At 51.4% G+C, this 18,407-nt stretch overlaps 6 protein-coding genes across 6 annotated transcripts; 3 read left to right on the forward strand and 3 right to left on the reverse strand.

The window, feature by feature from the left end:
- Nucleotides 1–2,379: 2,379 nt before the first annotated feature.
- Nucleotides 2,380–4,053, reverse strand: BDV14DRAFT_138685 (uncharacterized protein). Its single transcript, XM_073766289.1, has 2 exons — nt 3,131–4,053; nt 2,380–3,074 (listed from the first exon to the last, which is right to left on the reverse strand). The coding sequence occupies exons 1-2, from the start codon at nt 3,769–3,771 to the stop codon at nt 2,507–2,509; spliced, it is 1,209 nt and encodes a 402-aa protein (XP_073623691.1). The 5' UTR covers nt 3,772–4,053; the 3' UTR covers nt 2,380–2,506.
- Nucleotides 4,054–4,365: 312 nt separating this feature from the next.
- BDV14DRAFT_211560 (putative salicylate hydroxylase) lies at nt 4,366–6,748 on the reverse strand (the record flags this gene model as incomplete). Its single annotated transcript, XM_073776112.1, has 5 exons — nt 6,548–6,748; nt 6,372–6,497; nt 6,249–6,323; nt 5,358–6,198; nt 4,366–5,309 (listed from the first exon to the last, which is right to left on the reverse strand). Exons 1-5 carry the CDS (start codon nt 6,653–6,655, stop codon nt 4,366–4,368), a joined length of 2,094 nt encoding a protein of 697 aa, XP_073623692.1. The 5' UTR covers nt 6,656–6,748.
- A 262-nt stretch (nt 6,749–7,010) lies between these two features.
- Nucleotides 7,011–9,733, forward strand: BDV14DRAFT_211562 (Alpha/Beta hydrolase protein; the record flags this gene model as incomplete). The annotated part of the gene is made up of 2 exons (XM_073776113.1): nt 7,011–8,726; nt 9,137–9,733. The coding sequence occupies 2 exons, from the start codon at nt 7,011–7,013 to the stop codon at nt 9,731–9,733; spliced, it is 2,313 nt and encodes a 770-aa protein (XP_073623693.1).
- Nucleotides 9,734–9,957: 224 nt separating this feature from the next.
- BDV14DRAFT_204473 (uncharacterized protein) lies at nt 9,958–10,442 on the reverse strand (the record flags this gene model as incomplete). The annotated part of the gene is made up of 2 exons (XM_073774527.1): nt 9,958–10,038; nt 10,137–10,442. The coding sequence occupies 2 exons, from the start codon at nt 10,440–10,442 to the stop codon at nt 9,958–9,960; spliced, it is 387 nt and encodes a 128-aa protein (XP_073623694.1).
- A 385-nt stretch (nt 10,443–10,827) lies between these two features.
- Nucleotides 10,828–12,508, forward strand: BDV14DRAFT_182077 (Aldehyde/histidinol dehydrogenase). Its single transcript, XM_073770170.1, has 3 exons — nt 10,828–11,263; nt 11,317–11,936; nt 11,993–12,508. Exons 1-3 carry the CDS (start codon nt 10,865–10,867, stop codon nt 12,462–12,464), a joined length of 1,491 nt encoding a protein of 496 aa, XP_073623695.1. The 5' UTR covers nt 10,828–10,864; the 3' UTR covers nt 12,465–12,508.
- Nucleotides 12,509–13,413: 905 nt separating this feature from the next.
- sit1 (putative siderochrome-iron transporter Sit1) lies at nt 13,414–16,075 on the forward strand. The gene is made up of 12 exons (XM_073770171.1): nt 13,414–13,714; nt 13,805–13,888; nt 13,947–14,022; nt 14,079–14,143; nt 14,206–14,310; nt 14,361–14,454; nt 14,511–14,827; nt 14,896–14,953; nt 15,018–15,111; nt 15,184–15,371; nt 15,484–15,543; nt 15,617–16,075. Exons 1-12 carry the CDS (start codon nt 13,466–13,468, stop codon nt 15,976–15,978), a joined length of 1,752 nt encoding a protein of 583 aa, XP_073623696.1. The 5' UTR covers nt 13,414–13,465; the 3' UTR covers nt 15,979–16,075.
- The last annotated feature ends 2,332 nt before the right edge of the window (nt 16,076–18,407 follow it).

The raw sequence follows: 18,407 nt of genomic DNA on the forward strand, positions 1-18,407 counted from the left end.
TTCAAGGAGGTGTTTGGGGATATCTGCTTCTCCTAAAAAGGGGACCGCCTGGTCCTGGATTACGAGGGCGCCTTGCCTTAGGTCAATGCAGGCTTGGTGCCGGCGGAGCATATCGAGGCCTAGCAGGAGATCGATGTGCTTTCCTTCCATGACGGTAAAGGAGCAAGGTAGGAACATGGTGCCGATCTTGATTTGGGCGGAGTGCACGCGACCTAGGATGTTGGCTGTGCCGACACCTTTGGCGATGCCGCCGTAGCGCGAGTCGACGAGGCGCATGATGTTACATGCTGTTGCGCACTCCGGGGACATGATTGTTACTTGGGCGCCGGAGTCGACAAAGGCGTTGAGTTTATGGCCGTTCACTTCGACGGGGATATACAACATCGTCACGCGGCCAAATGCTGTGACACAGATTAGCGGTCTGTGCGAAATCTCATGCAGGGCGGGCGAGCAGGCAAGCGGGCGGTCACTACCAACACCACTATCACCCCTCCCTCTCTCCCTTCAGTGTTGCTACCTACATTCAGGGTGATGCTCCATGGCATTATGCAGGTTCTCCGTCACCGCATTTTGGCGGATGATTTCCTCAATCTCCTTCTGGTTCTCCATGTTGAACGGGTCGGCGTTAAGCATTGCGATACGAGCCTCCTTCTCTGCTTCTCTTTGCGATTCCTGACGTTGTTGGTTGAGGAGGACATCGCGGAACCGTTGCGGGTCGTGAGCAACGTCCGCCAACTCGGGATTTCGCTGTCGCACGGCGTCGCGCACCCGGGGATCACCTAGAATGTGTAATCGGATCATCTCGGGATCGGGGTTCATTTGCTGCTGCCGGCGCTGAAGTTGCTGGGGAGGCATGGTACTGGCACTTGGGCCGCCTGTAGGCCGGCCTTGCGCCGAGGGGCCACGTAGCGTAACGTGAACTCCGAGCATGTCTCCCTCCCCGATCCCGACCTGTTCGAGCGTCTTGGAGTCATCGCCGAGCAGCTGGTTGTTGTATACGAGCCGTTGCGATGAGGGCGGAATCGATGTTTCGCTTTCGACGATGCTTTTGAGGAGCTCGATTGTCATGTCGGGGCCGACTACCAGGGGGATGAGATCCAGGTCCGCCTGGTCCGGACGGATGACGTTGACCGTAATGCGCCTTGTAAACACATGTTAGCTATATTCTTTCGCCCGTAGGCAGTTTTCAGTTCAGTTCGGCGACTCACATGGTGTCTCAAGTGGTGCGGGGAAGCTCGCAGATGGAGGGGCGATGATGCAAGAAGAGATAAGAAGCAGGTCGGTCGCGCTCGATCGCAACGAGATCTATTGTACACGGAAGGGATGAAGCAACTAAAAAGGGACGCTGAAAGGGAGGTAGGAGGCTGAGCGAGGCTGAGAAAGTCTGATAATGTACAACGATGCGAGGGAGCTGATCGGTCACGAGTCGCGAAGGACGCAGGGTGAAGCCGGGGTGGAAGGTGAGGAGAGACCGGATAGAGACAGACGATAGGCGGAGAGAAGAGGAGGATGGTTGAAGGATCGAAGAGCAGGGTATTTGAAACGCGGTGGTTGAGTAAGAAAGAGGGAGAGGGAGGAAAGGAAAGGAATGGAAGTTGTGGTTGGTAAGAGAGTTGGTAAGAGATGTTCCTGGTGAAGGGCGGAGAGAGAAGGAGGAAGTCGGCGCTCAGGCAGCCATCATGCGTCATCTCTCTCTCTACCACAATCTATATAGGTACAACACCACCACCACGGGTCTTTTCCTGCCAATATACTTGACTTAGTCTCCCTGCCATTGCGCTTCTATACTAGTCTGTACTGATTTTTGTCTTCGCTTGAAAGACACTGTCTACTAGCCGACCACAATATATATCCCTGCGCTTCGGATAACACCTTCCATCTGCAGCCTCAAAGGTACTCATCCATTTGAATCATAACCAGCAGCAGGCCAAAACATGATTCCAGAACCAAAATTTAAATCCCAACCAACCTGCTCTGTGAAAGCGTTCGCTCAGCTACGACTGCCATCGCGCAAATGAAGGCGACTCGGAATATTCAACCTCCAACCAGAAGCTCGAGCCAGACGCCTTCGATGGAAAGAACCACACTAGACAGCCTGAAGGATAGAATTGTTGCCTGTTTCGGTACCCTGCAGCAAGTCTAGCCGTTAGACGTGCATATGCTAACTCGATCACCAGCAAACTCACAGCTGCTGCTTCGGCACTTTTCCATGGCGCATTACGAAGAGAACATAGCGCTCTGCCTAGGTACATGTGCTCAAAGACAGTCGTTATAGTTGATGACCGGCCTGATTGCTCTACCTATCCTGTTCTCCGGATACTGTTTCCTGGCTCTAGTCGAGGGTAGAAAGTGCTCAGGGCATGGGCTATTGGGATCTGGACCACCTTATCAGCCGTTCATGTTGACGACAGCATGGCTGCCCAGCGGTGCGATTCGAATACGTTGACTTGCTTGACACTAATGATACACGTGGGCCGACTTGGCCAGCATTCCCATACTCTAAAGTCTACCCCATTTGCAGGACCATGCCCTCCTTGATGGCGTTGATCTCGTTCTTGCCTAGCGGGTCTTTCTTGTCGAATGCGTACTTCTTGCGTTTGGCGCTCGTCCAAGAGGTGACGTCGAAACTATCGCCGCCCATTTTCTTCTTGTCCACCATGGGGTTTGGGCCGTGTTCCTTGTTATAGGCTTTGTGGCCGGCCGCCCACTTCCACGGGTCGGCGCCGCGGGCTGGAAGTTTGAACGATTCGAACTCGGCATCCTCGATTTCCTTCACGAGTTCTTCAATGTTTGAGACGCCTTGCAGCTTGATATTGTGTTTCTTCGCATATGCCACAATGTATGAGTCGAAGGCAGAGAAGTCAAACGCCCCGTCGTCGCTGTCATCTTCTTCAAGACAACCAGAGTCTCTCAGGTCTTGAGCAAGTGGAAGGTAGGAAGCCATCACAAAGCCGAGATTCTTGACCTCCGAAGCGGGCTTCAGAAGGCCCTTGGACTCGAAGGTGGCGAGCATGGTTAGAAACATCTGTCCAACGAGTCGCCAAATAGCCCTAACCGAGTCCGCAGAATCAACCCTACATTGGACTTGATTAGCAAAAGTAATCCAAGGTGAGAGGGCATGCAAACCTACATCCCCAGAGGTGTTGTCGCACCCGTCAGGCAGTATAGTGGAATTGCCTCGCAAACAGCCCACTGTTCCTTCCAGTTGTCCTTGGCCTCGATAAAATCAAGCACGAGGTTCTCCAGCACTTCGAGGATGCCATATCCCTGGAAGTCGTTGAACACGTACATGCTGAAGAAATCTGGGCAGCGGACATCCGTATGTATCATTTGGGTTATGAATTTCTGGTAGCCGGCGGCGGTGACTGTGATGGGGTACTCTGGATTATCGGCGGCAAGCTTGTGGCACATGCATGTCTTGCCAGTGTCGCATTTATCTTTCTTTTCGCGTGGTTCATCGTTCTCGTCTTCGTTCTCGCTTTCACTTGCGCTCGCAGAGGGGTCTTCGTCGTCCTCGTCATGATCGTCGTCCATTCTGCCATCAACGCGCGGCTGGCAGAGACATTCGTAAGTATCGTAGTCATTCTTCTCGTTGTATGAGCCTTCGAGATTGCGGGAGACCGAGACAGCTGACCACCGCTTGCTCCGAGGTTTGGATTGTTCGCTGTCGGTGGCGGCATTGGCGTTTGCGCTGCTGCTCGATGCGGCACCGGTCTTGGACCGCTTGGAGCTGGCGGCGGGGGGATCCTCGGCTGTGCGTTTCGGAGGCATTTTGGCACTTGATGTAGTTCGAAAGTTGGACGTCCAGGGTCGCGACCTGATGGAAGGAGGATAAAAATATGATCATAGGAAGTTCAGGGGTCAGGAGGATTTATTAATCAAACTGACGCGACAACGACGCGTCGAGCAAACATGACCCATGGCTAGCGCAGGTGATAGATGTCGATCGAGAAAGCAAACCAATTGACGTAGAATTTGATTCGCGCGGTGAAGCCTGTGACTGGCATGATGTCAGGTAGTAATTGATTTGTCTCTTGGAGCTGTTGACGTCGCTGGTGGTGCTGAATGTTGATTGTGAGACGCGAACCAGTTTACCACTGGGCTGTGACGTTGCCGAGGCTTACCTATCCGACACTCTACTTACATTTGTCTATCGTCAACTACCTTTATCATTAAATCATCTCTATCGTACTTAAGGTGTGGATGGATTATTATGTCTCTCAGGGCCAACCATACGAGAAGATGCCCAATTCTCGCAAAAGACGACAATTGCCCGGATTGCAGATACAGCTAACAACCAGATACCACATCAAGAGTTTACATTGCATGAGATAATGACATACACTAACACCTCATCCATGACTACTACTCTATCCTTCTTGCCTCCGAAACATCAGGAACCCCTTCCCCCTCCACAATCTTCGCTTCTAGAATCTCATCAACCGGAATCTCCGCCAACCGACTAATAATATGATGCAGCGTTGGCAACGCCTCCCAATTCAACCCATCAATCTCAAAGCTCGCCTTCTTCGCCCGTCTCACCCGATTAACCTTTGAAACAAGCATCTTACTCTCATCTGCGTTCGGCACAATCACGGGGTACTCGACTTCTGCTTCCCCCTTCTTGTCTGCCCCAACCTGGGGCACATAGCGATGAATCAACAGACCACCATTGACGCCGCTATCACCTGGCCCAGAACCAGTATTGGGGTCTTGCTCTTCGAGATCTTCCCAGGTGAACCGGCCCCAAACAGCGCCCTGCCAGCTTGCAGATAGGTAGAACGAGTCCTTGCGACTGTTTGCTTCGAGCGCGGAGTACAGTTTCGGCATCCCGAGTTCTTCACGCCCGCTTACGATGGGGTCGGTCAGGCTTTCGAAGAGGATGGGAAGGTAGGTGCCCTTGTACACCTGGCCGTCTGCAGCATTATACTGCACGCCGTCGATGTACAGTCCCATATGCCGGTAACCGCCGCCACCGAGCCAGTCCATGCCGTGGAGGAGGGTTTGCGAGAATGTAGCCGTTGCGACTGTGCTCGGTGTGCCGAAGGAGTAGGACTCGTTGGGAAGGAGGTTCTGGAGGAGTGTACGGCTAGTTTTGAATTTGATGGAGGTTGTCTGGAAAGTTGATTTGTGTGAGCGGTCTAGGCGGCTGCGTCCTTCGAAGTCTTGACGGGGACCGGGCATGGGTCCGAAGACGATAGGCTGACGCCAGTATTTTGGTGGTCCTTGGGACCAGAAGTGCTTTCGCAGGATTTGCGTTGAGTGGTCGTGTTCGTCGTGGCCGTAGATGTATTCTGTCATTGCTTTTTCTGAGATCATTAGGAGGTTGCTGATCGAAGCAGTGAGCAGTGACTTACCTTCAGCAGGGGGCAGCGGACCATGCGAGCTCTTCCTTGTCATGTTCTGAACAGTCATCGCGCGAGTCCGTCTCGCAATCTCATACAGCTTCAACCGCTCAGGGATATCCGCTTTCGCAACACCATTGGGTAACATAACCCCCAGAGAAACTGCGTCCTCAATCGCCATCGCACCACCAGACGCTCGGTAAGGTAAGAAAGGATGCGCCGCATCACCCAATAATGCAAGCCTTCCCTCAATCCAGGTCGGCAAATCATCCGCATCAAGCAGCGGCCAAACCTTTAGCGTTGCCGGGTCCGCCTTGGACAGGAGCTTGAGCACCTGCGGGCTGAAATCCTTGTATACATCCAGCAAGGCCTCCTTACTAGCGCCCTGATTCCAATCACCCCCTTCCTCATTGATAGTCGACATTGTATCCGGGTGGATGCAAACAAAGTTGAGAAGCTCGCCGCTGGCACAGGGGTACACGACGATCCGCAACTCGGGACTATCAAACAGGAACCAGGTCCCGATTTCGTCTACAAGACTTCTTGTCTCCGGGTCATTGAGTGCGTCCTGCCTCTTGATCAAGAAACGGAAAGCATTCTTCCCGGATTTGAATGTCTTGATCTTTCCTCCGCCGGGAAGCTTGGTTTTTGCGAGTGAGTGTACCCCGTCTGCGCCGAGGACTAGGTCGCCTGATACAACCTGGCCGTTCTCGAGTGTTATGCTTGCGCTGTGCGGGTCGATGTCGATTACTTTGTTGGATGTGTGTAGGGTTGCTGGCGTTCCGGGGCCTGGGGCTTGCGCGGCGGCTTTGAGACCTTCGTGGAGGTGCGCTCTGTGGACGAGGAGCCAGCGCTGAACACTTAGTAAAAGGCTTTTGATTGATTTCCGTGGATAAGGCTTACCTGTCGCCAGAAATCCGCCGTCTTCTTGATATTCATTGTGAATATCTCCTTTCCGCTGGGGGTATAAATGCGGAGCTATCTGCGTCAGCACTTCGCAACCTCAATGGCGGTCTCGGCACCAACCTTTTCACTCTCAACAGCACCGAGTGTAGTCGCGTTAATCCCGAGCCCCAGAAGCGCGGCGTTTGCATTCGGCGTCAAGTGGATAGCGGCTCCGATTTCGTTGGCGAAGCGCGAACGTTCAAAGAGCTGGATGGGACGCTTAGCTGGATAGCGCTCTAGTGAGAGGGGAAACAAACCTCGACATGGTGCCCCTGCTTTCGCAACGCAATTGCTGCCGCGAGCCCTCCGATGCCCGCTCCTGCAATGAGGATCTTGAGACCCTGTTCTGTTTCTGTGCTACCCATCGTGGCTTACTCGAGCTGCCTGGGTTACTTCGTACTAGCAGTACACTACAATAACAGGTAAACGACGACCCCTCTAGCCTTTAAACCATCTCGTCAAATACTGAGCGACTAAGCTCTGACCCCTTGTCCCAAACAAGCATCTGCCGTCTTCCGGGTCGCAATGCCTCGGAGCTTGGAGGGGGAGCTCTCGGGTCGCCCGTTTCGGCTCCACGTCGGGGGGGGGGGGGGGCTCAATGGCGCGATGACTGCGCAACCAATGAGGGGATATTGCTTAAAGTATTTATCCCACATACTGTGAGTTTATGGCATGACATTCTAATTATTCACCATAGAATATTCGTTGCTACAATCGAAAATGCCGAACCCAATCCGCGAGGACATCACGAGTGTCGACTCCGAATCCTACCCTTACATCTTCGAACAAAACGTAACGATAACCCTAAAAGACAACTCCGGGCTTGTTCGATGCAACGTCTATCGCCCCAAGGGCACCACCTCCTCACCGGTGCTAGTAACATACGGCCCCTACGGCAAAGACATCCTCTACGCGGATTTCCACCCAAAGTCCTACAGCGAAGTCAACCCCGAGCACCGCTCTCAGCACTCCGCATGGGAAACGCCCAATCCAGCGTTCTGGACGAAAAATGGCTACGCCGTTGTTCGCGCCGACGAGCGCGGGACGGGCCAATCTAGGGGAAAACTAGATACCATGTCCCGCGAGACGAGCGAGGCGTTCTTCGATGTTGTCGAGTGGGCTGCTGAGCAATCCTGGTCGAGCGGGAAGGTTGGATTGCTGGGAATAAGTTACTACGCTGGATCTCAGTGGCGCGTTGGTGCGCGCCAGCCGAAGGGGTTAGCGTGTATGATTCCCTGGGAGGGAATGTCGGATTATTACCGCGATCGATGCCGGCATGGTGGTATCTTGTCCAATGCATTCATAAAGTTCTGGTGGGATCGCCAGGTCGTGAGTAACCAGTATGGCCGACCAGGCCGGTCCGCACGCAACTGGGGCGTCGATACGATTGAGGGAGATCTAGATGAGGAGGAACTCTTGAAAAACCGCCAAGATCAGACCATTGATAACGCGAACAACCGGTTCCGCGACGACATTTACTACGCGAGTAAAGAGTATACCATGTCTGATATCCAGGTCCCGTTACTCTCTGTCGCGAACTGGGGTGGGATTCTGCTGCACCTCCGTGGGAATGTCGAGGGGTATACCCAGGCTGGCAGCGAACTGAAGTACCTCCGCTTTATTACGGGACGGCATGATCTGCCGTTCTATTATAAAGAGGAGGTTGAGATTCAGCGGAGTTTCCTCGATGCGTTTCTGAAGGGTGAGGATCGAGCTGGATGGAGTGATGGTACCGCGCCGAAAGTCGATATCGTCCTCCGCAAGGGCGACGTAGGCTTTAATAATGCTGAAGCCGAAAAGACATACCCGCGTCGCCAGGAGAACGAATGGCCAATTGCAAGAACAGGGTATACAAAGTTCTACCTGACCTCAGAAAAGAAACTGCTTACGTCCCCACCAGAGGAAAGCAAGAAATTCAGCAAACTATCCTACGCTGCCCTCGGAACACTGGAAAACCCCTCATACATCCACTTCAGCACCCCTCCCTTCGAAACAGAGACAGAAATAACAGGCCACATAGTCGCACACCTGAACGTCTCCATGTCTCCGAACCCGGGCTCCCCTACACCAAGTGACATAGACCTCTTCCTGACCCTCCGGTACATCTCCCCCGACGGCAAAGAAGTCTTCTACACGGGCACAGCGGGCGACCCTGTCCCGCTCTGCAAGGGCTGGCTCCGCGTTAGTCTCCGACACATCAACAGAGAGCACGCGCGACACAGGGACTACCTCCCGCATAGGGATTACTTCTCTACTGATGTGCGGCCTGTTATCCCGGGTGAGGTTTACCCTGTTGATGTTGAGATTTGGCCTACGAATGTTGTTGTTGAGAGGGGGGGTAAGATTGTGCTTGAGGTTGCTTCGGGGGATACGCAGGGGAGTGGGATCTTTTTGCATAATGAGCCGTCTGACCGGTCGAAGGAGAAGTTTGAAGGGGTGAATCATGTTAATTTTGGACATGGGGAGAATTATGTTGTTTTGCCGGTTATTCCGCCGAAGTGAGGTTGCCCAGCGAGACGGAACGGGGGTATCCCATTTCGAGACTGTTTGGTATAACATGACAGTATTAGTTTTAAACTGCAGGAATAGACACCGTCCACATCGGTAAATGACACCCCGAACCCCTCAGCTTACGCCGTAGCTCGACTTCCGTCTCTATCCGAGGCATCCACCCTAGGTAGTTAAGTAGGTCTTCTCCGCACCCGATGTGGTCCCGAGTAGGAACCAGGGCTATACTCCGATGCCATATAGATAAGATAAAGATATACCCCTCTACACCCTCACCATCCCACTCAGCACCAAACCCTAACTTTACATCTTTCCACAACTGCAATTGAATTTCTCAGAACCTACAACAACAATCCACCGCCATGTCCTTACCAACCCAACAACCAGAGAAAGACATCCGTCCGCTCTCACGGTACATAACAACCCACACATCAGACGGCAAAGCAGTCTTCTCAACAACAATCTCCGAATCCCTCCCCGCTACCCCAATCCCCGACGGCGCCCACTTTTCCCTAGCATATACAACCAGCACAACCCCAGCATCCATCTCCTCAGACTCCGACATAACTACCTACGCCAAATACCTCTCACCAGGAAACTCCCCAGGCCTCGTAATCTCAAGTGGCTCCGTCTGCCGCATCGTCGATATGCCGCCGGGCGCACTTTCTCCAATGCATCGCACCGTGAGTCTTGATTATGGGGTTGTATTGGAGGGGACTGTTGCGTTGGAGCTGGATAGTGGGGAGAAGAGGGTATTGGAGAGGGGGGATGTTGCTGTTCAGCGCGGGACGAATCATGCGTGGAGGAATTTGAGTGAGGAGGGGAAGTGGGCGAGGATGTTGTTTGTTTTGCTTCCCGCCGAGCAGATTAGGGATGATGAAGGGAGGGTTTTGGGGGAGGAACTTGGGGATATGGGGATTAGGAGTAGTGAGTAGGGGGTAGGATGTGGATGGAAGGTACTTTATCTACATTTGTCAATCTACAGTCCTCTAAATCTACATGTTAACGCTAGATGTATCTACTTGGCTTTATTCAAATATACTGGAAGATAAAATTTAGTTCATTATGAAAGTCTCTCTCATTGTTTCTGAAACATGCTTCTGCAACTTGGACACATGTCTTGATTAAACCAACACAAATATGAATAACCTAAAGTCTCCTAATACTCGCCACCAACATCAAACCGGAACCACCTCTCATTTATTTTCCCTCCTGTCTTTCTCCAGAGCTGCGCGATGGACTGTCATATTTATCAAGTATGTCTTAGCCTAGCCCTAACGCTTCTTGGGCTTTTATTTCTCTCATGGAGTCCAGCGGATGGAAGAATACAGAACATACCGCATTAAGCCAAACCCCATGCAACATACTCTGAATAAAGATATACTCCGGCACACTCGCCCCCGCAGAGCGCTCGTTGAAGTCCAGCGAGCGGTTTATGGGTCTGTGTGGTGGGACGCGGCGATGCGTTGTTGGCCAGGTTGGTGGGTTTGAAGAGTTGGTACCGGATGATGGTTGAGACTGGGAGGGAATTGATGGGGAGACGGCTGTTTGGGACTCGGAGTGTCCGCTGTGATGCAGTTCGTAGTCGGAGAGGAGGGAGAGGGTTGTTGGGTTTTGCGTTGTTGTTGTGGTTGTTGAAGACATTTTGGCGGAGATGGTATGGAGATCGCCAAGTACGAAACGGCAAATACTGAGAGGAGGTAGCGAAGAGGCAACAGTAGGTAGACCCCAACGTTAGATCTGGCAGAGGTAAGAGGTTAGAGGTGCTGACTGCTATCTCATCCCACCCACTACCTGCAGCCGAGTAGATGATCATCCCCCACATCCCGAACTGCCCACATGCGCCGCCAACAATCCAATGGCACGATCGCCCAATACCTCCTTGCAAATCGGCAGATCCGATGGGCGGAATTGCCAAAGAAGCCTCTAGACCCTTGATTTCGAAGCTCAGCTTCCGAGCAGCGGGCGCCCACATAGTGGTCTGACTATCACCATACCTACCCTCAGCTCCAGTTTGTCTTCTCCCTAGCGGCATCTTGGGAGAGCAACAATTCAGAAGCTGCAAAATGGCACCCCAACAATTCCCCCGCCTCCTCGCAAGCGAAATCGACGGCCGCGCACAAAACACACGGTTTCGACAGACGCAATTCCACGCTCTGCAGACAGTCCTCGTTGCGAATATTGAAGCTATTCGAACGGCATTAGCAGCTGATTCCGGGAACTCAGCTGAAGAGATTACAGCGGAGATATGTCTGGTCTTCAACGAGATTAAGACGCACTATGAGGATTTGAATCTGGAGGATGATCTTGAGCGGGAATATCGCGTTGCGGATGGGAAGGATAATGGGGATGCTGTTAGGGGAGCCGGGATCGTTTACGTTATTCCGACTAGCCATACGATGTTCTTTTCGACGATTAGTGCGGTTGCGGGGGGCATTGTGGCGGGGAATTGTGTTATCTTGGAGGTAAATTATCTTCTCGGAGACCAGTGGTTGACTCATTGCTAATGCTGGAGCAGTTAACGAAGAATACAATGGCCCTCCCGCCCCTCCTATCGAGACTCCTAACTCAAGCTCTCGACACAGATATTTTTGCGATCGCGGAGGAGAGACCTGATGCTGCTTTCCTCGAGAAAGTCCTTGTTGTCGCGCAGACGGATATAGGCACAGCTTCTTACCCGCGAGCCCTAATGTCCCCCGTCACGGCCCGGACCGTTGCCGTCGTTGATAGAACAGCCGATCTTTCTGCCACTGCACAAGCTCTTGTTGCTGCGCGTTTTGCGTTTGGTGGGCGTAGTACATATGCACCTGGCGTAGTGCTCGTGCATGAGTTCGCGCTGAAAGGGCTTGTCGAGGCGCTAATTCTGCACTCGTCAAGATACCTCTCTGGTCCGGAGGGAGAAGAGAGGGAGAAGGCGGTTGCTGTATCGAATAACCCGCGGAGAACGGCAGCAGGTCAATCGGTGCTCGATGCAGCGAATAAAGACCCAAGTGCGAGGGTACTGGTTTCGGGGTCGCAGTGGGGTGTTGTGGAGGTTCATGATCGTGCTTCGGTATTGTTGAAGAGGAAGATTGCGGAGAGGGTGTTGATTCTGCACCCGATTACAAGTTTGGATGATGCGATTGAGGTTTGCGCTGAGTATGTCACTATTATACTTTCGCCTTGCTCCAGGGTATATACTGACGACTATGCAGCTTCGGAACACTAGCAACAACATACGCCTTCGCCTCACCCCCCTCAGCAAAGTACCTAACGCAGTTCATAGATGCCCACGTCTCCTACGTCAACCACGTTCCATTCGAGATGCTCATCGGTCCTGCTCTACCCATACTTCCAGCAATCCCTTCAGACATCAACACAGTTCATCCCCGCTCAACCCGCTATACCCAATCAACATTCCAAGTCCCCCGTCCCCAATTCATCTCAGAATCCGCCAGCGGAATCCTAGTGCGGAAGCTTCTATCCTCAAAGACAAATTCAAAGGAGACATTGGAAGTATGGAATACCCTGGTCAAACCACTCCCACCAACGAAGCAGAAGAACGGTCCTAGGATTGGCTTCTTCGAGCAGGGGATTATCACTGGTGGTGTTATTACGCTCACTTCGTTGATTGGGGCTTTTGCGACGGTGGGGTATTATGCTGTTGTGTTTTTGAGGAGGGTATAGATAGTTCGTTAGTTAGTTGCTATGATGATTAGGGTTCAAATGAATTCATATTTTTGTCTTAAATCCCTTGTCAAACAATTGCCACACCTGAAACGGATTCCGGGGTATCAATAGATGGCCCAGCATGACTTGCAACGCTAACCCTACCTAGGTACGCGGTACTTGTAACCTTAAGTGGCCCCTTGAGGCCGAGTATCTGGATGATCAGGGGAGGGACGATCCCTGGTACGCGCATACCTGCCTAATACACTTCGCCATCAAACAGGAAGGAACGTTCCTTCGCACCTGCCCGATTTGACTTTCATCATACCCAAACAGGATAGGAAGGAGCGACTACTAGCGTACCTTCCTAACCTCCTTTGGATGCGCAACAGAAAGGAATGCCCCATCGCACCTTCCTGATCTGAGGTAAATGATATGGAAACAAGAAAGGAAGGAACGCCCCCCGCACCTGCCGTGATTGAGGTTTATTACTCGAGCAAAGTAGGAAGGAGCGGTGGACCAGCCTCGTACCTGCCTAATATATCTGGTTACCAGGTAGGAAGTAATGGGTACCCCCCGCCTTCGCACCTGCTTAATTTGGTGACCACCAGATCGAGACAGGATAGGAAGGCACGACTGTACCTCGCCAGGCACCTGCCTAATGAACTGGGAAACAGAGAGAAGCCACCACGCGCTCCTGTCTGCAGCTCAATGTGACATTCAGACTTGGCGATGGAACCAAAGCTATTGAGTCTAGAATGCTCGGGCATCCCGGCCAACATTCCCGATTTGCTCCCTGTCCTTGCCAGCCAAGAACTTTGGCTCCATCCAATACGAGCAACGACCGACACTGATTTGTCGCGGTGGAAACTCTGACACATTATGGCTCCGGTCCTGATTCCCGCTGAACCTCGTTTGATCTGATAAGATGGCCTGATCTTGCTGCTCCGGAGTTCCTGAGATTTTACAGTGCGCCCATCCTACCTTTTTTTCAGCGTCAACGAAGCATCGCGCGCACCATGGTGGCCTCTCAGGAAACCAAAGAATCAGGTCATGCTTCGACTGCGGTCCACGACAATGCGCATCCAGCTTCCCCTGACGCTCCAAACGATCAGCCCGCATCCGAGGGCGAGATCAGCCCCGGTGTGAAGCGCATCGAGCTGATCAGCAGTCAACTTGGACTTATCGGCCGCATTTGCATGTTCTTTGGGGTTTGGCTAATCGCGTATGTCTACGGGCTGGACGGAACCGTGAGGAATACTTATCAGGTATGTAGTAGTCCTTCCATTTTGGTTTCATCGGCAACCGTGGTCTTTCGGTGCCTGCAGTGCATAGTTGCTAATGATCTTTTCTTCTAGCCACTTGCGACAGCAAGTTACGCACAACATAGCCTTTTGGCAACGATCCAAGTCTTGAGATCAGTTATTGCGGCTGCCGCTCAGGTGCGTAGTTTGCAAGAATAATTCGTGATCCATACAATACGTGCTGAGACATGGGTAGCCTACCGCCGCCAAAATCGCGGATATGTTCGGCCGCACAGAGTTAATTTTCTTCTCGGTCTTCTTCTATACCATTGGTATGATTTCTCCCTGTCATTGGATATTCAGTGAACTCATATTCCACGTTTTAAAGGAACTGTAATCGAGACGGCCGCGAGCAACGTGCAGACGTTCTGCGCTGGCGCCGTAATATATCAGGTATTCAACCCATCTCTTCCAGCTGATCCAAATCGATATGTCAGTTACTGACTGGTAGGCAGATTGGATACACAGGAATCATGTTTCTGGTGGAGGTCCTGATCGGTGATACGACATCAACCCGCTCGCGTCTTCTCTTCTCATACATACCGGCGACCCCGTTTATTGTACGACACCCCTGGATGACCACCTTGGCCCATAACTGACGTGCGGATAGATAAACACATGGATTGGTGGAAACCTCACAGACGCAGTACTGAGTGTGACGACCTGGCGATGGGGGATTGGGATGTTTACGATTATCTTCCCAGGTACCCAGTCCCATTATATTTAGTCTCCATTTTATCGTTAACGCAAATTTAACCAGTCTGCTCAATCCCCCTGCTGCTCACTCTTCTATATGGTCACTGGAAAGCCAAAAAGGACTCATCATATAAGAGTCCTACGCGCCTATACAGCCCAAAGCAGCTTGCAACTGAAGTCTTCTGGCGCATGGACGTCATCGGAATTATTCTCCTCATTGCCATCTTTGCACTGATTCTTGTTCCGTTTACTTTGGCTGGCGGAAACCACGACCAGTGGAAGAGAGCCAAGATTATTGCACCGCTGATCGTAGGTATATTTTGCATCCCGGCTTGGATTTTGTGGGAGCAGTGGTGCAAGCATCCCATGATCCCCTTTAGGGTGAGACTTTCTTAGCCCTAGGGCAATTAGCCACACGCGTTATTAAATATGGACTAATAATCGCCCAGCTACTGCAAGATAGAGCCGTATGGGGCGCTATCGGGATTGCAATAATGCTCAACACTGGTATGCGATCCCTACGAACTGCCATGAATACCATGCAAAACGACATCATACTAACAGCTTCAAGCCTGGTCTCTCCAGGGAAACTACCTTTACACAGTTCTTATTGTTTCATTCAACCAGAGCAATCTTAGTGCTACACGGATTGCATCGCTCTACAGGTACCATACTCAGCTTCCTGCCCTACTCAATCTATCCGACCTGTCCTCTTTCTTCAAAGCTAACAATACCAGCTTCGCCTCCGTCATAACCGGCTGCATTCTCGGCGCCATTGTGATCAAGGTTCGGCGCCTCAAGCCCTTTATAGTGGCAGGTACCTGTCTCTTCACCGTATCCTTTGGCATCCTGTACCACTTTCGCGGCGGAGCAAGCCAAAGAAGTTATGCCGGGGTTGTCGCGGGAGAGATCTTACTAGGCATCGGTGAGTTGCTTCCAATCCATCCGGTGGTGTCCCAAAAAAGAGATCCCTCACTACACCGAGAACGAGAAAATACATGCCCGGAACTACGTAGTAACTGAAAAATACTACCCAGCCGGCGGAATGTTCCCCTACCCAGCACAAGCCAGTATCCAAATGGCTACGAAGCACGAGCGTACGTATCCTCCCTCCCTCCCTCCCAGCCCTGCTTTTCCCAGAGATCTCACTCTAACACCCTCTCCTTAAAGACCTCGCAATAGTAACAGCCCTCTTCCTATCATCCTACAACATCGGCTCCGCCCTGGGCTCAAGTATATCCGGCGCAATCTGGACGCAAACACTCCTCCCCACACTCTCTACAAGTCTAGGCAACTCGACATTGGCAGCTGAGATCTTCGCGGATCCGTTCAGCTTCATACTGGATAACCCTGTTGGGACGGAGAGTAGGGATTTAGTTGTGGCTGCTTATACGGATACGCAGAGGCTGTTGTGTATTACGGGGTTGTGTTTGACTGTGCCGCTGTTGGTATTTGCTTGCTGTTTGAGGGATCCGGTGTTGGGGAAGAAACAAAGCCTCGAGATGCAAGAAAAGGGGGAGGGTGGTGCTTGAATTGGAGCTTTGGAGGACGGGACGGAGATAATTGGGTGGCATAAATAGGTAGGTATTTGATAGTTAGATAGAAAAATCCAGGACGTCTCTCAGTATCCACTTTCAAGTCTGCAACCTTGAAGTTCTTTAAAGATTCGTAAATGAAGAGGGAATAGATAGAACGAGACGGAGCAGATGGACAACACCATGTTGCTAGGAAATTGCATCAATAGAGATAGGCCGATTTTCGATAAGGGAATGTTGTGTTTTTTTTTTTGTTTTTTTTTTTTTTTTAGATTCGATTCTTGCCGGTCATGTAGGCGCTTGCTGTTTACGGCGTTGTGGTGTTTATGGCGATTGGGAAACCCTACATAGCTTGGTATGTTGAGCAAAAGTTGGGCTAGATCAAGTGTGCACTTGAGTTGGACTGCATTGGCTCGTTTGTTAAGTAAGATATCTGTATGTAGAAAAGCATTATGGTCTTGCTTTGATGAGTCGTTAGGTATACCAAGCCAGAAATACTCTTGCTTGCCACATGTATAGGCTGGGAATTCGTCCACGCTCATGCTTGAGCACATGAAACAGAAACATTTAGCCTGCTGGATTCTCACGGCTTCCCATCAAAGGCCAGGCTTTTGTTTTTGCGTTACGTGTGTGTGCTAATCCCTGTAGCCGTTACCGTCAGGCGATGGATCGATCCTGGTTTTCTTGAGTTGCTCCTTGGTGGATCTCTGGACCTTGCCCTGCTGCTGATTGATGCGCGCTATCATGTGATGAAAAAGTTTCTTGATGTAGTTCATAGTCACGTCTGTATACTCGGGTGTTATGGTGAACTGGTCAACAAGTGTCCAGTCAGGCCCCGGTTTGAATTGACGCAACAGCTTAATTCGCTACGCCAAAGATCGTCAATAAAGTGACGAGAGAAGGCTTCGAGAAAGGGAAACATACCATCCCCATAAGACTTCGCACGTTCCTTTCATGGTCAGGAATTTTCGAGACGAATTGCACCAGCATGTCCATTCTTCCCAGATAGTCTGTAGTATTTTGGAGTTGGTGGGCGATTGCCGCCCTTTTCTCCGCGGTCATAGTAACGGGTTTCTCAGGAGGTGCATACCTCGCCAACTGATCATAAAAGTGCAGTAGACGTTCAGGTAACTCGTTCCAAGCTTCTTCAGCCCCCGTCCTAGTGTTTTTGATACGGCCCTATCTCCGCCTCGGTTCAAGATTGGGCTTGTCATCAGGATACTGCAAAGGCATGGAGTGGCCCATATCATGGAAATCGATGTGATTTTCTGAGGACACGTGCAACCCACTATTTGTGGTGCTGCTATTTAAAGTATCAACTCTCACTATGGATGGGCCGTTCTGACCCTCGGGTTTTGGAAATTTAGGCTTATCCCTAACGTCGGACTGGCCACCTGCCCTTGTCGCCTCGATTCGATCGTGTCCTATTTGACTTGATTGTCAGTTTGAAGATTTGATTGGCTTATCATCTGCGGCCCAGTCAGAAGGTGTCGGCTTTTTGGGTCCGTAACTGGGCGATATGGGAAGGAGAACACCGAGTGAGCCAACCGAACTTATGTGGCTTGAAGTACTGCGGTCAGCAACTTGGAGGTCATTTGATCGTGGCCGAGCTTGTTCCTCAATGACATTTTCTCCGACGTGTCCCTGGCCAACATGCTGCACTTCGTGGGGTGGGATCGAGCATCCAGGTTGCGAAGAAGATTCCTTGTCCTCGCCAGAATTTCGGGAAGCAACAGAGTCACAATAAGAGTCAACTTCTTCGAATCTAGGAAGAGATGCCAAAGAGATATCCTCCAAGTGACGCCCTACATGAGTAGCGTATGCCTTTTTCGTTGTCCACCCGGATTTCAAACATAATGGACAAGGGTGTTCCGCAAAGCCCTTGTCCAGTGCGGCTGCTTGCGAGCGCTTCAATTGGAATTTCAATTGAGACTCGTGCAGCCCAGCATTATGGTCGGATTGAAGATAATCGATACATTCTGCTGAAGAGTCGTACCTCTTGTCACACCTAAGACACGTCCACTGCCTGTGGAGAAAGTGCTCAGTGAATTCGTGGTCTGCCCATAGCTTTCGGGTTGGGAAAGTTCTTAAAGCATCCTCGCAATCGATGTGAGTGCAGGTATATACCTGAAGATCCGCAAAAACGTGCATTCTATCCAAATTTAGCCAAACTGACGGTCAAAGTGAAAGTGACAGAACTTACTTCCATTGGATGCGGTTCGCGCAAGAGATGCGTCTTTCGCAATATGGACATTTAAAGGCACGTCCATCATGGCCTTCCAAAGGCAAGACAGGAACACGTGGTCTACCTTCCGCGTTATCTGAAATGGAGATAAACGAGCTATATGAGGTGGCGGTTTCAGCGTACTGGGACATGGTGAAGATGGATGTTCCCAGGGCTGAATCCTGGAACATCGAGAAGGGCT

The sequence above is a fragment of the Aspergillus stella-maris genome (genome assembly GCF_047715825.1).
Source record: "Aspergillus stella-maris strain CBS 113639 unplaced genomic scaffold BDV14scaffold_75, whole genome shotgun sequence".
Taxonomy (NCBI): domain Eukaryota; kingdom Fungi; phylum Ascomycota; class Eurotiomycetes; order Eurotiales; family Aspergillaceae; genus Aspergillus; species Aspergillus stella-maris.